Raw genomic sequence first — 14,041 nt, 5'->3', positions numbered from 1 at the left:
CAGCCCCTGGTCTCCATGGAGCCGGAGCCTTCTTTGAGGGAAAGCAGTGCAGCAGAGAGAATTCGTGGGATTTCTGCAAGCCATCCTCAGGAAGGGGTGGGAAAAGCATCACTTCTGCCCAGCAAGGGTGTAGGAGAAAAGCCACAGCCATCAATGACCAGCTGCATTTTCTCCCATCTAGAGTGGCAAAGCTACATTCAGAAGAAGACAAAGAGCGTGCCGATGGGATCTGTAGTCTGTGTAGTCAGTCTTCCGAAACCTTGGCGTCATCCCAGAGCCTTTGCACTCCACTGCCCTCTGCGTCCACTCAGTCTCTCTGTCCAGTCCAGTCTTCCTCCTCAAAGCTCTGCTCTCTAGCCTCCTCCCTCTGCCTTAGTAAAGTTCTGCAACATTTCTGAATAACTATCATGCTGACTTCAACCTCCCCCTGCTCCGATTCCTCCTTCACTCACATCCGACCACGCCACAACCCTCACATTTCCAATGACTCCCTACTGCCTGCTAAACCAATGCCACAACGACAGATATGGTCTTAAGATGACAAATATGACCCTTTGTGGTCTGGCCCCTGCTACCTCTTGGGCCTCACCTCAGACTCTTTCTCTCTCACATGCACTCTCTGCTCATGCTGAGGCACACACAAAGTCCCCAAAGTGGCACGCTCTCTCTCCTTCCTACCTTTACACAAGCTATTTTTTTTTTCCTCACATGCCCCTCTTCTCCATCTCTCCCAAGTTTCCATCATAGACTCACTCTCTTAGGAGACTGAGTGGGAGATCAAAAATAGAAAATCAGTTTCTTCTAGGGCTAACTCCGGGGGGCGAGGTAGTGGTTGCTGGAGTGTTGTGTGGAGAAGGACCTGCATCTGCTCTCCTTTCAGGCCCAATGACAAGGGTGCTGTGATCCATTAAAAATGGCCACCATGGAAAGACTAGAGAGAAGCCTCTAGTCTGATGCCAGGCAGGTGCTGCCCCTGTGCCAGTTTGTTAGGTGCCATTCCTCTACTTCCAAATTACTCAGAACCTGCTCACTAGGGAGACTTAACCTATGATATATTCAACTGTCTGTTCCTCTACCAGACTGTCAGTTTCTTAATTCCGGAAATGACTTCTTTCACTCTGAATTCCCACATCTAGCACAGGACTGGTATGCAGTGGACATTTAATTAATACTCATTCAATTAATAAATGGGAATATTTCCCTTTCACTTCTATCTTTGGGAGTGTTCCTCTCATATGCTTAAAATGTACATTAAGCAATACTTTCATTTGTAGTAAATGTATTCCTTTTACCTGAGGGGATGGTTTTGGTGCTAGGATGAGGTAAGCCAAATATTCATAACACTCAGCCCCCTCCAACTTTATAGGCTGAAGTCATATTCCCTCAGAACTTTCATTTTTAAGGACTGCAGCATCTGAACCTTCCATTCTGGCATCCCAGCTCAGCCTCTCAGCATCTCCATTCTAACCATTGCTTACCTGAATCTCTCTGGCTTCATTAACCCTGTTCCCAGGGATAATAATAACCAGCACAACAACAGCATCCTCACCCTCATTCCTGGCTTCAGATGGAGGAAGAAAAGACTGGAGAATGAAGCGGACCCACCAGAGTGGTCAGAAGAAGGAGACAGACAAGTGAAGAAAGGCCTCATGGCATTACCAAAACTCAGCACCTTGGCTCACATCAAAATAGGCTATCATTCATTTCAACCGTGGAAATCAAGACTAGGTTAGATTCCAATGAGGTAAAGGAAGAAAAGGATGAATATGATTACAGATACCTAGTCCAATCAATCAAATATGTATCAGCAATTCTTACAACTGCAGCATTGTGCTAGGAACTGGGGAACATGAGAGGAGTCCTACAGATGCTGTCAAGGATGCCAACCTGTGCCACCTCTCTGGACTCCCTGTGTGAGGACAGGAGAAGAATTTCTTTCAGATCTTAATGCCGGTCAAATCGATTCTTCAGAGCAACTTCCATGGATATTGTAAATCTTATAATTAATTATACTTCAGTCTTTGTTTTAGCTGCTAGGAAGCTCAGGGCCAAATTAATACCTATTTCTAGTAATTGTACATGATCTTATAATTTATATTGCTCGGTACTACCCTTATTTCTTGGCTTTTTGTTTATTTTGCTTTCCATTCTAATTTGTTCATCTACATATTTTTTATCCTATTGTATACTATAAACTTTTGTTAATTTCCTTAAATCCTTTCTTAGAATGAGAGGGAGAATATATATACAAATATACATATTTATATTTATGCACAGATAAGTATATATAATATATAAATATGTTGTTTATAAATAAATATATAGATATTTATAAATAAACATATAAATACAAATAACTATATAAATACGTGTATTTATAAAATAAATAATAGATGTATATACTTATATTTGTATCCATATATTTATATGTATATGTGTATATATATGCATTTTAAAATCAACATATCCTTTTCTCCCAAGATATTAAAGTATAAAAGGGGTGTCAAGGTGCTACCTGTCCTGGCTGTCATAGGTAGTAGGGGCACTCAAGGAAAGAGTCAAACTACAACAGTAAGTGCTAATAACCAAGCAACAAGCCCATTGGCAAATTCAATATTTTCTGCATTCACTCTTTAATTCCCTTTTTCTTAAAAATATACAATTTTTTAAAATGTAAGCTTTGCTATGTAAGGTCATATTTTCCTTTTCTTCTAATATGGAAATAAGCAACAGGAAGTTCTGCCGTCTTCATTCTTTGTTATAAAATAAAGTGAGCAATGTTAGGAGGGAATGCATATGAATTGATATTAGTAAGTGGGAGAAAACCAAACTAATTGTACTAATCAAATAGAATGCTTTTAGGTTAAGTAATTATGGAAAACTATCTGCAAGACAGAGCTAATCCACAACGCCAGACACTTGAGCAAAACCCAACTTTACCAACTACATTTCTGGGACTAATCAATACAAGAGATAGACAATGCCTACTTTTTTTTTTTTTTCCCCTAACGAAAATGCTTGGCATAAATTTACTGTTTGGGTTAGTTTTTGTTAGGCCAACAGCCAAAGCCTCTACTACTACTATTCTTAATTAGTGCTATCACCCATGAGAAAGAGAAATAACTTTTGGGGTAGAGCTAAATATCACAATTCAGCAGGGGTAGAATCATGGCTGCTACTGAGAAGGGCATAGGACATAAAAGCATCCTCCCAGGGTAGCATAGTTACCCTTGCTACAGGGTCCTGTCTCAGAATTCATCCTCACTTCAACCCTATCATCCCTCAGATTCTGCTGCTGGTCTCCACCCATCTTCTGTTAGATGCCCACTGTGGGGCAAAGGGTGGTGTCCAAGCGTAGGAGTAGGGAGAATAGGTGATTAGGTGGATGGCATGATTTAAGGTCAAGACCTCCAAACACATGTGTTATACATCCACATATTCAACCAACTGAGGATGGAAGATATTTGAAAAAAAAAAAAGATGATTGTATATGTACTGAACATATACAGACTATTTTTCTTGTCATTATTTTCTAAACAATACAGCATAACAACTATTTGCAAAGCATTTACCTTGTAGTAGGTATTATAAGTAATTGAGATATTATTTAAAGTATATGGGTGGATGTGCATAGGTTACATGCAAATACTATGCCATTTAATAGCAGGGAATTGAGCATCTGAAGATTTTGGTATCTGGGGGTTGGAGGGAGAGGGTCCTGGAACCAATCCCTGGGGGATACCAAGGGATGTCTATACATCCCCAAACCCACTTAACTTCTGACACTTAAGTTTAGAAGTTGTTAACCTGGGCTATAGAGACACCCCCTCAAGGGAGATCCATGGTTAGAATTCAGGGGATGTATATACTTAAGAAGGGGAAAAATTACATTTTTATTATCAATAACTTCAATTAGAATTAGCATTTCCTTCATGCATGTATGTAAGTAACAAACCAACCACAGAACTATTAGCAGGACCTGTAACTTTGTCCCCAATGGAAATCATATTTGCATATCACAATACAGTTGTTACAAATATCTTAAAACATGATTTACATTTATCACTACTTCAAAAATTCAGCAGATAACAGAATTACTACTAGATCTTGTTATTTAAGCCTATTAACAGAGTATGTGTGTGTGTGTGTATATATATATATATATATATATATATATATATATATATATTTTTTTTTTTTTTTTTTTTTTTTTTTTTTTTTGAGATGGAGTCTCACTCTTGTTGCCCAGGCTGGAGTGCAATGGCACAATCTCAGCTCACCGCAACCTCTGCCTCCCAGGTTCAATCTATTCTGCCTCAGCCTCCTGAGTAGCTGGGATTACAGGCACGTGCCGCTCCACCCGGTTAATTTTGTATTTTTAGTAGAGATGGGGTTTCTCAATGTTGGTCAGGCTGGTTTTGAATTCCTGACCGCAGGTGATCCGCCCACCTCGGCCTCCCAAAGTGCTGGGATTACAGGCATGAGCCACTGCACCTGGCCTTATATTACTATTTTACAACTTGGCTTTAAAAAATATTTAGATAATTGAATTTTAATACAATTCATTGCCCTTGTAGTCCTATGGGTTTTATTTTATACATTAATAAATATATTACTCTGATAAGGTATCCATTGGCTTCACCAGACTGCCAAAGGAGTCCTGTCCTCCTCAAAATGTCAAGATTCCCTTGAAGATCAAGCTGAGTCAGCAGCCAGGTGACTAATGGCGGTAAAAGCAATGATGGCTCCAATGGTTCAGGCAGCAGAGGCACTGGCTGGCTCATGGCAGTGTGGAAGGACTGGACCAAGTTTCCAAGAGTGGGCTCTGGAGCCAAGTCTACCTAACAGGGCCCCATAGATGTTGAACGTCTACATTACCAAGGTGGATCTGTCCCTCTGCAATTTAAACCTAAGACCCACCATGCTGTGTGCCATCCAGCAGGCCTGACCGCGGAGTTCACCCTATCTGGGTCACTGGCATGTTGTGAAATAAATACACTCACGGCTCCCTAAGAATATCCAGTATTTAGCAAATATTTTACTTCGATATGCTTGATGTTCTTGGTAGCACACAGGAACTTCCTAAGGGCAAATACTATGACCTACTCATTTTTATAGCTCACACAGAGTACCTGGCACACAGTAAGTGCTTAATCTATTTTTGATGACTTGACCAGAATGTATAAATTTACATTCCCATCCCCCGCTTAAACACAACTCATGATAATATTTTGGCTCATCCGCAGGAGAGATTATAATTCTAAACTCTTTTTATCTCCTTGGGCTATGTTAAATGAATGCTTCCCTAAAATTAACTTCCTCACTTCTGCCTTGCCAAGAATGACACCATGTGAAGAATCTACCACCTGAAACAGTGAATTCTCTCCTCATTTATTTCCTTGAGTAGAAACTGAAACACATGTTTAAGCTGTGCCAGGCTGTGTGGTGGCCCTGGAATGCCTGGGAGATCTGACCTGAAAAACAAGTTATTGCTTATAGTTTAAAACCCAATGCAGACTCAAGAGAAGAAGGGAAAGTGAGAAAGGATAAGAGAATGAAAAGGCCCTACATAAAAACTGAATTAAATAATTACAGAATAAGACCTGGATTTTTAAAGCTAATATCTCCATCTTTATCATTAACATAAAACAATACAATGCATGGTATTAATATGATGTGGAACATATTTCTCTATATGTGATGTATTTTTGGAAAATACTTTACAGTTTTGAAAAGAAAGAACTGAGTATTATGAACAATTAACTTCCAGGTCCATGAAAATAGAAAAGATATTCCACTCTCACTGAAAAGCGAATGCCCTTCTAGCTAGGGGAGCTTTCTCTAATTTACAGCCAACTGAGTGAAACTGAAAAGAAGATACTTTTTACAAAGTTTTCATGCCTCTGGCTGCAGAGCTAAATGATGAATTGACATAACATCATTATTCATATACTTTTTTACCACTTATTTCTTATTTTAAAACATTGCATGAGTCTTGGGAGACAAAAGTAGTGAATTCTAGGAAAATAAAAGAACTGGTGTATAATTTTAGATGTGTATAATTTTAACTGGTGTATAATTTTAGATGTGCTACAAGTCACACCAGAGTTGATATTTCTTAAAAAATGACAGCAACAACAAAATTTTAATCCATCACTTGCAACCAAACTCCAGTATCTGCACAGTATCTGGCCAGTAGACAGATGTCAGTGACATCACAAATCAAGTGTGCAAACCAAAGGGAAAACAGAATTGTGACTTACAGGTCACACAATAAATATCACACCTTTTAAATTTCAAAAACAAGAGTTCAAAATTTGATAAGAAATCCAGACCATGAGTTCACACATAAATAAAAACGAGCAATCAACAGAAAATATAAGAAATGACTCTGTTGACTAATGCCCTGTCTTTTCCAATTGAGGGTCAGAACTATTCAAACCCAATCACATGAGGATGGAATCAGTAAAGGTCAGTCAAAGACAAGCTGAAACTCCAACTGTCTAGCTGACCTTCAGAGCTTGTGACAAATTGCTATCAGTCAATGTCAACTAATGACAGGAGCTCTTTGGCTAATCAATTGTTCTAAAAATGATCAAGAAAACTACTCACAGGACAGCTCATTTTCACATCAATGCCTGTGAAGTATGAAAAGCTCATTTTTTGAGTTTTTAATAAGCTCATAAGTAAAGCAGTTACTTGGTAACAGAGGTCACCTTACAGAAAAAGACAGAACCTTTGTCTTTTACATATTCTTTTATTACCATATTATAGTAAAAATATGTCACAGATACGCTAGAGGGCTACATAATAAAGTAGATAACACTTCATCCACTTTCAGATAAATACTTCTGAATTCGAAGAATATCTCTGCTCGGCTGTAAATAATTTCAGATGCACTTTTTGGTTGTTTAAGACGAAAAACAGTGACCTGAAGTTTACTGCTGATGCTGCCTAATAATGAGAAGAGGCACTTTCTATGAAAGTGCTTATGGCCAAGTTCGTGCCCCGAAATATAGTTACTACTTCTAGATGATGAAGTTATTTTTCTTTAAGATGGCCTGCTTTCATGATGCTAGAAGTCAAGCAGGTGGAAAACAGAACACTGTTACTCACATTTGATGAGTCAATAAAAGGAAAGGTGAGTATATTACAGGGTGTTCTTGGGAAAATAGTTCTCTGTCTCTACATCTCATTCAACATGTTTGATAAGTTAATAATATAGACTTTTTGATAACAGGCATTTGTGGAGCATAATAACTTCCCCTTTCTTTTTTACACCTGACTTTTCCCACCAGGAAATCATTTTCCTATTCTGCCTGCCACTGCATGCAAAGGCCACACTTTAATTTGCAGGTCAACATTAAATATAACCAAAGGAACACACAGGGCTGCGATGCTCTAAGGCCTGTGGTCACAATTATATTTTACTTTTCTCTCCTCTCAAAAGTGTATTACTCAAAATCATTACAGTGCCATTGAAATACAAGAAGTCCCTGGAGAGGTACAGGCTTAAGAAGCAAGTGTGAACAAATAAAGATCATTCAAGTCACTGTGACCAACAGGCAAATGAATCAACAAAAAAATAAAAATTACCATTTGTAACCATTTTCCTTCATTTTCAAGTTTCTTAGGTTATCATTTTGTTTGTAAAATACATTGGATTTTTTTTTTAAAGAAAATTGTCTCAAAACAAGCAGTATTAACTTTGTGTTTTCAGCTGAAAAGCTGCAAAGTGACAGCAGTTTCAGATTACATCCTGAACCTGAGTTGCTACGGTAGTTTTTCAAATTAAAATATCTTCTGTGGCCTCAACCACTCTCAAGTTGTCCATAGGAAAGAAATAAAGGAGGGAGGGCAACACTTAAGCCGAGCTATAATTGGAAGTATGTGAAAAATGAAGTGTCAGTTTGGTCAATAAAGGGCAAAGGTCAAGGGGAACTGCAGCCCAAACTCTGTGCGAAATGTGCTCATTAAGACATCCAATCAGAGCGCTCCTTCCCACCTATCCCATTATTCATCGGACAGCTGACTGTTTCAAATGCCTGGGTTCGGGCTGTTATTACTTTTCTTCTTCATGTAAAAAAGGCGAGTGGTATATAAATCGTTGCTCAGTCATCTGGAACATAATGTGGCCCTTCCCCACCTCCCTCGCCCGGTGCTCCCCGTCCCCTCTCAGGCTGCTCTGCCTGCTGGCTTCACAGGTCTGGAACAACTGCCTTGAGATTCCCCTCAATAATAAATGGAATTGCCTTCTGCCTATAGGTTGCCTGGACTCACACAAAAGCTGGTGTAGAGGGGGATGGGGCAGTGGGAGGCACTGCAACTACTGATACATTATGATAGAGAAATGCAGTGCTTTGCAATTATTCTTCTTTAAAGAAACATCCTGGCATGCTGGTTTTGCCTTTTTTTTTTAAGTGGTACTATTGTTATTCTGAGTCCTGCCTCCTAAAGGAGAATTTCATAAGTGGGTTTTTGAGATTCCAGCAATCATTGAAAACCTTTAGGGTTGAAATGTTTTCCATCAAATTTCCATGTAGAAATAATACTTTTTCTTTATCCTCACAAAAGAGGCAAATATGATGAGTTTGAAGTGGAAAATGTTCTGCAAGAGCAATATCTTTACTTGTTCCCATGCTTCTATTCTTAATTCACTAAGTCTTTGAATGAGTGAAATGATATAGGCTCTTAATACATAATACCAATGAATCATATCAGTCACCATGCTCCCTTTGTAAATACTTCATTCATCATTCTACTTAGCATGCAAAACTAGGTTCTCCTTCCCCAACAGAACATTACCCCTCTGAGTCTAAGGCAATTCTGTCTTATTCATAGCTAGGTCACCACTAGGGAGCACGGCGCCAGGTTCAGTACAGACAACTGGGGAAAGAGTTGTCAAATTGGTAACAGAAAGAATGTCTGTCAAATGATCTGTTTCTCCAGTAAAGCAGTGTATCAAATAGGACATCATAGTTAGGAACTTGGGCTCTAGAGTCAGACTGCATGGGTTCAAGTCCCGACTCGAGCACCAGCCAGTGTGTGGCCTTGGACAAGTCTCCTTATCGCTCTGAGCCTCTGTGACCTCACTCGAAAAGTGAGGGGATGGAAATACCTACACTGACTGACAGCCCTTCGTGTTCTATTTTATTATCGTTTTACCATCATTTATTTAGCTCTCTTAACTTTAAAGCAAAAACAGAGACCTGTCCAAACTCGAAAATGTGGTCAATTGTAGTTGGAGCTGCTTGAGAGGCATAGAGTGGCTGCGGCAGGCCTCTGGGGAAACAGCAAAAATCTAGGGGAAGAGGCACCCGATTTGCTTGAAGTTCTCCCATTCCAAAACACACAGTTCCTAGAGAAGGCTCTGATTATGGTCAGGCGGGCAGCCATGCACAGTAGGATGCAAAAGACACATGAAAGCCACATGTATCTGCCATCGTGTACCTCCCGTACCTATGAGACACTACTTGGCAGCCCTGGAAACAGACACCCCATCCTAAGGCAGTTACAAAGCCAAGAGACCCAAGATCCCGAAGCTGACTTTGACAGTTACTCTTCAATATTTCTGAGCTATTACTTCTTTCTCCTGTGAAATGGGAAAATAAAGCAAATAATTGCCAGGGATAAAATAAGGATTCAATCTGGTATCTTTGGAAGTACTTTGAGGAAGTTATGGAGTAAACAAAATCAATGTTGTAGCAACAGCAACAGAATCCCCAACGAAACACAGATGTGAGGCCCTCCCTCTTAAATGCCAATTGAAAAGGACTTTACTATTAAAGAATCAATCTCCTGCAAGGGACTACAAGTATTAATATTGAATGGAAGTAGATATCATAAAAAGAGTCATCATGATGAATAATTTGAATTGAGGGAAAGATATATTGTGCAAATCATCAATAAACATTAAACCCCTGAATAACAGTACCTTGGTATTCTCTTAATTACATATCTTATGTACATTCTCTTTAGAATGCCCATGATTGGATTTTATATTTTTCTTTTCCTAGATGGAGTCTTGCTCTGTCACCCAGGCTGGAGTGCTATGGCACGATCTCAGTTCACTGCAACCTCCACCTCCTGGGTTCAAACGATTCTCCTGCCTCAGCCTCCCGAGTAGTTGGGATTACAGGCGCCCGCCACCACGCCTGGCTAACTTTTGTATTTTTAGTAGAGACGGGATTTCACCATGTGGGCCAGGCTGGTCTTGAACTCCTGACTTTGTGACTCCCCCCACTTCGGCTTCCTAAATTGCTGGGATTACAGGCGTGAGCCACTGCTCCCAGCCATGGATTTTGTATTTCTTTTTTTAATGTTTAGGTAAAAATGTGTACTAAAAAACTCGTTCACTGATCACAACAGCTACTAATTCAGCAAATTATCAGGTACTCAAAATTCCCCAAATTGCTGGAGCTCTAACCAGAAACTCTTACTGTATTTTGAAATCTGTTAGAACATTTAAAATTTCCCACATAACTTATTTCATTTCAATTACTTTGAAAGTTCAAAAGAATAGGATTCAATTGAGACATATATATATATATATATATATATATATAGAGAGAGAGAGAGAGAGAGAGAGAGAGAGAGAGAGAGCCTGTTACATGCCTCCACTGTGCAGCAGATAAGGTTATTTAACAGAGTACTAAAGCCTAGGGGATTTCTTTTTTGTTATCTTTTCTTTCCTTTCTTTTTTTTTTTAACCACAGGTGCCATAATGAAGTGGTAAAAATGGAAAAGGAATGAGGAAAAAAGAAATGCAGTACAAATAATATGGCAGAGAAAGTTTTAAAATATGTATTACTCCTGTCTGTGGGGGAAACACCTCTTTGGATATGTTCTTGACAGATTGAGTTATTTCTGTCTATTGGGTATGTATAAAGACATATTTATGGATTTATAAATCTTTTGAAGAGGGCTGTTATTTACCCAGTTGACTAAAATGGACTCAAACTGTGTAAATAACTATTTAGGACATGTACTACAGGCCAAATGCTGGCACAGCTTACACATCCATGCCTGCCAGAAAAGGCAAACAGGGAAAACACGGAAAAGCCACTGTGCACAGTTAATCCGAAGGCTGCACAAAGACCAAGCTCTGCAGGTCTCAGGGATGAAAAAAAGGTTTAGAAGGGTCATGGTTGGCATGGAAATGTGCATAAGTTGTTGCAGCAACACTTTCAGGCATCATTCTGCATTTATCAGGAATAAATTCCACCGCCAAAGAAAACCCACAAGGAAGGACAAGTAAGACTGAAGGTGGGGCTCCCAGCAGCCTCTGTTATCACGCACAGAAAGGTGGGGTAGGGGAAACCAGCGCAGAAAGTTTCTATTTGATGACAGTGGAAGTTATTGACTGTAGTTTTTTAGTAGAGAGATGAGGAAAGAGGGTCTGATGAGAAGAACCTTATTTAAGTAATTGGGAAACTGGAAGTTTAGGTCTGACGCTCCACTGGGACCTCAACAAATCACTCAGCTTCTTCATGCCTTATTTTTCTCCTCTATCAGATGGGGCTAGACCTACTTAATCTGCTAGCCAGGATTGTTTTTAAATGATTCAGCTGAGATCATTCAAATAAAATAATTTACGTGTAAATGCCTTAAAAACAACTAGGTGTTGGACTCAAATATAAAAACATAAAAAGAAAAACTATAGAAAGAAACATTCTAAGTGGAAAGTTAGTAATGTGAATAACATGTAGTTCCTAGTTACAATCAAATTATTAAATAGGCCTTTGGAGAACACTTGTTGAAGGAAGAAGCAGCGTACAACATTCCTAATTCCTTGCTACAGCATGTCAGAGGGGAAGAACTGGTAATGGGCATTTGCTATCCAAAAATCCTCTCATCATACAATGTTTGAGAAAACAGATGCATTACAGTTTTCAATTCAAGTGCATTTCCGCAGTTTGCAAGCCTTCAATGCAGCAGCTGAACTATCTACCTATCCTCAGATGATATCAGTTTTGAAAAGCAAGAAATAAAAAAGAAAAAGAAACAAGCCAAACACTAGGCTGCGACCCCATGTAGCAATTTTGGGCTACAGGAAAAAGAATTTAGATTCCATTTACACCTTTTAGAAAACTCATAGTGTAAGTAGAGTTATGAAAGTAAGGCTTTATATTGAAAGTGCTGACACCACCTTAACTATAGCGCTCTGAACAGCAACGCCATAACACATATATACACACACTTGAAAGAAAAAAGGCCCCTTGGATTTATGCTGCATATCATTTTCCAGTAAAAGTCAGAGGTCAGAGGTTACCTGTTTCTGCCTCAGCTCTGAACCAGTTTACTATTCTGGGCTCCGTTTTTACTAGGCTTATAGTTGTGATGAAGTCAGCAACTTTTCTTTGAACAATAAAATGTCTCAAATGTTTAAAATTATATTTGTAGAAGTTATTCCCGGTACAAACAGCATACATGTGCCTAACAAAAATTAACTTTCCTGTTTTTGTTTTCAAATTAATCATGCCAGATTCATTGTAGACTTTGCAATTTTAATTGGTAGAGCCCAACTAAGTTAGACAACAAAATTCCTTTGTCGTCTAAGAGCACTCCAGTGAAACATGATCATAAAACCAGATTTTAAAGTATGTACCTACTGTGGGCTCAGAGTCAACTTCAATAAAACAGCCCTTTTATATTCAGATAAAGAATTCTCTTTCAAACTTTAATTGCATTAATGGAACACAAAATCCACACAGTGGGCTCTCAAGAAAAGCAGTACAGACATTTGAATACTCATTCGCCCTTTGGTAGAAGACTAGCTTGATGTTTAAACTTTATTTCCTACTATCTGTAGTCAAACATGCATAATCCATGGACACTCACATACACATAGGTATGTGCATTCACAGGACAACACAAATTAACCTGTTATCTTTCCATGTCTTCTGAAATTTTATTTAGTCTGGCTTTGCAATGAAGTCAAGCACTTAGGAAATTCAGGTAAGTAAAACCAGAAAAAAAATGGCTTCAACCCAGGGAAGAGGGAAGCCAAGCATGTGCTACTAAAGGGCTCACAGCCTTATAAGCATCCTAAGACATCGTTAACTTGGAATCCTAGTGGGTGTTTCTTCATGAGCTCTTGAAAAGCCTCTGAGGGCAAGTAGTAATAATACTTTTTATTTGTATAGCAGGGTATGAGTGGCATACTATGTATTCACATTCAAACTTCTAAGCTACTTCTCTAATCTTGCCCTCAGTCAATTCACTGACCCTGTTTTATGAAGCTGGCCAGGTGACAGGCCAGTTAGGCAGCTGGAATGGCACAGAAGAAGAACAGGGTCAGAGAATAAAATAAGATGAGCTGATTCTCAAGTTAAAGGGGGTACTTCTTCTAGGAAAAACTGTATACATAGTAACTCACTAGACATTTCTGATTTTTCAATCCTTAAAAATGAAACAAGTAGCAAAAGAGAATAACATCTCCCCTACCTTGCTCACTGCTGTTGTCCCCACTGTGTGATGTGTGGCCACCGCTGGAAGGGCCTGGGGTTCCTCCTGAACGAGTAGATGCCGTGTCATCATGATCTCTGTTCCAAGAGGGCTGTGGGGGCACAAATCAGAAACCCAAATAAGAGGCATCTGTGAACCCTTTTTGGTAGGATCCCATGGCATAATGACAAAGCCATGGAGGGCTGGAGCACATAACCATGCCACCTTTCCCATCCCCCTTCAACCATGGTTCCAGCTCAGAGCTGCATTGGCACATTTATAATTTGCCAGTTTCTGCTTCCAAGCTAAAATAATATCTACAAATAGTTATTCTGTAAGTAATTGCATGCTTTATTACTAAGGAAAACAAAAACATTCCAGGCAAAGAGGAAAACAAAATGCTGCCACTGATTCTGACTCTATTTTCAACATCAACAAACCCTCTGGCACAACAGTCTGCTACTCTGGAAATGCAAAATGAGAGTGGTGGTCTATAACACTGTGGTTTATAGGGGCCTCTGATTCATCCTAGAAGACAAACATGGCAGAGCTTTTAAGACCTCACAATTAGGCCTGGGTCCATAATAGCTAGTAT

General features: G+C 39.2%; 1 protein-coding gene across 1 annotated transcript in view; it reads right to left on the bottom strand.

Moving 5' to 3' along the window:
* The window catches only part of LOC105465166 (Meis homeobox 1), a 138,904-nt gene that overhangs the window by 95,933 nt on the left and 28,930 nt on the right, over nt 1-14,041 (bottom strand). Inside the window, exon 7 of the mRNA XM_011713440.3 lies at nt 13,447-13,558. Within this exon, the coding sequence (XP_011711742.2) occupies nt 13,447-13,558 (112 nt within the window). The remainder of the gene's footprint in view (nt 1-13,446; nt 13,559-14,041) is intronic.

The sequence above is a fragment of the Macaca nemestrina genome, chromosome 13 (genome assembly GCF_043159975.1).
Source record: "Macaca nemestrina isolate mMacNem1 chromosome 13, mMacNem.hap1, whole genome shotgun sequence".
Taxonomy (NCBI): domain Eukaryota; kingdom Metazoa; phylum Chordata; class Mammalia; order Primates; family Cercopithecidae; genus Macaca; species Macaca nemestrina.
This window is presented reverse-complemented; position numbering and strand designations above follow the sequence as displayed.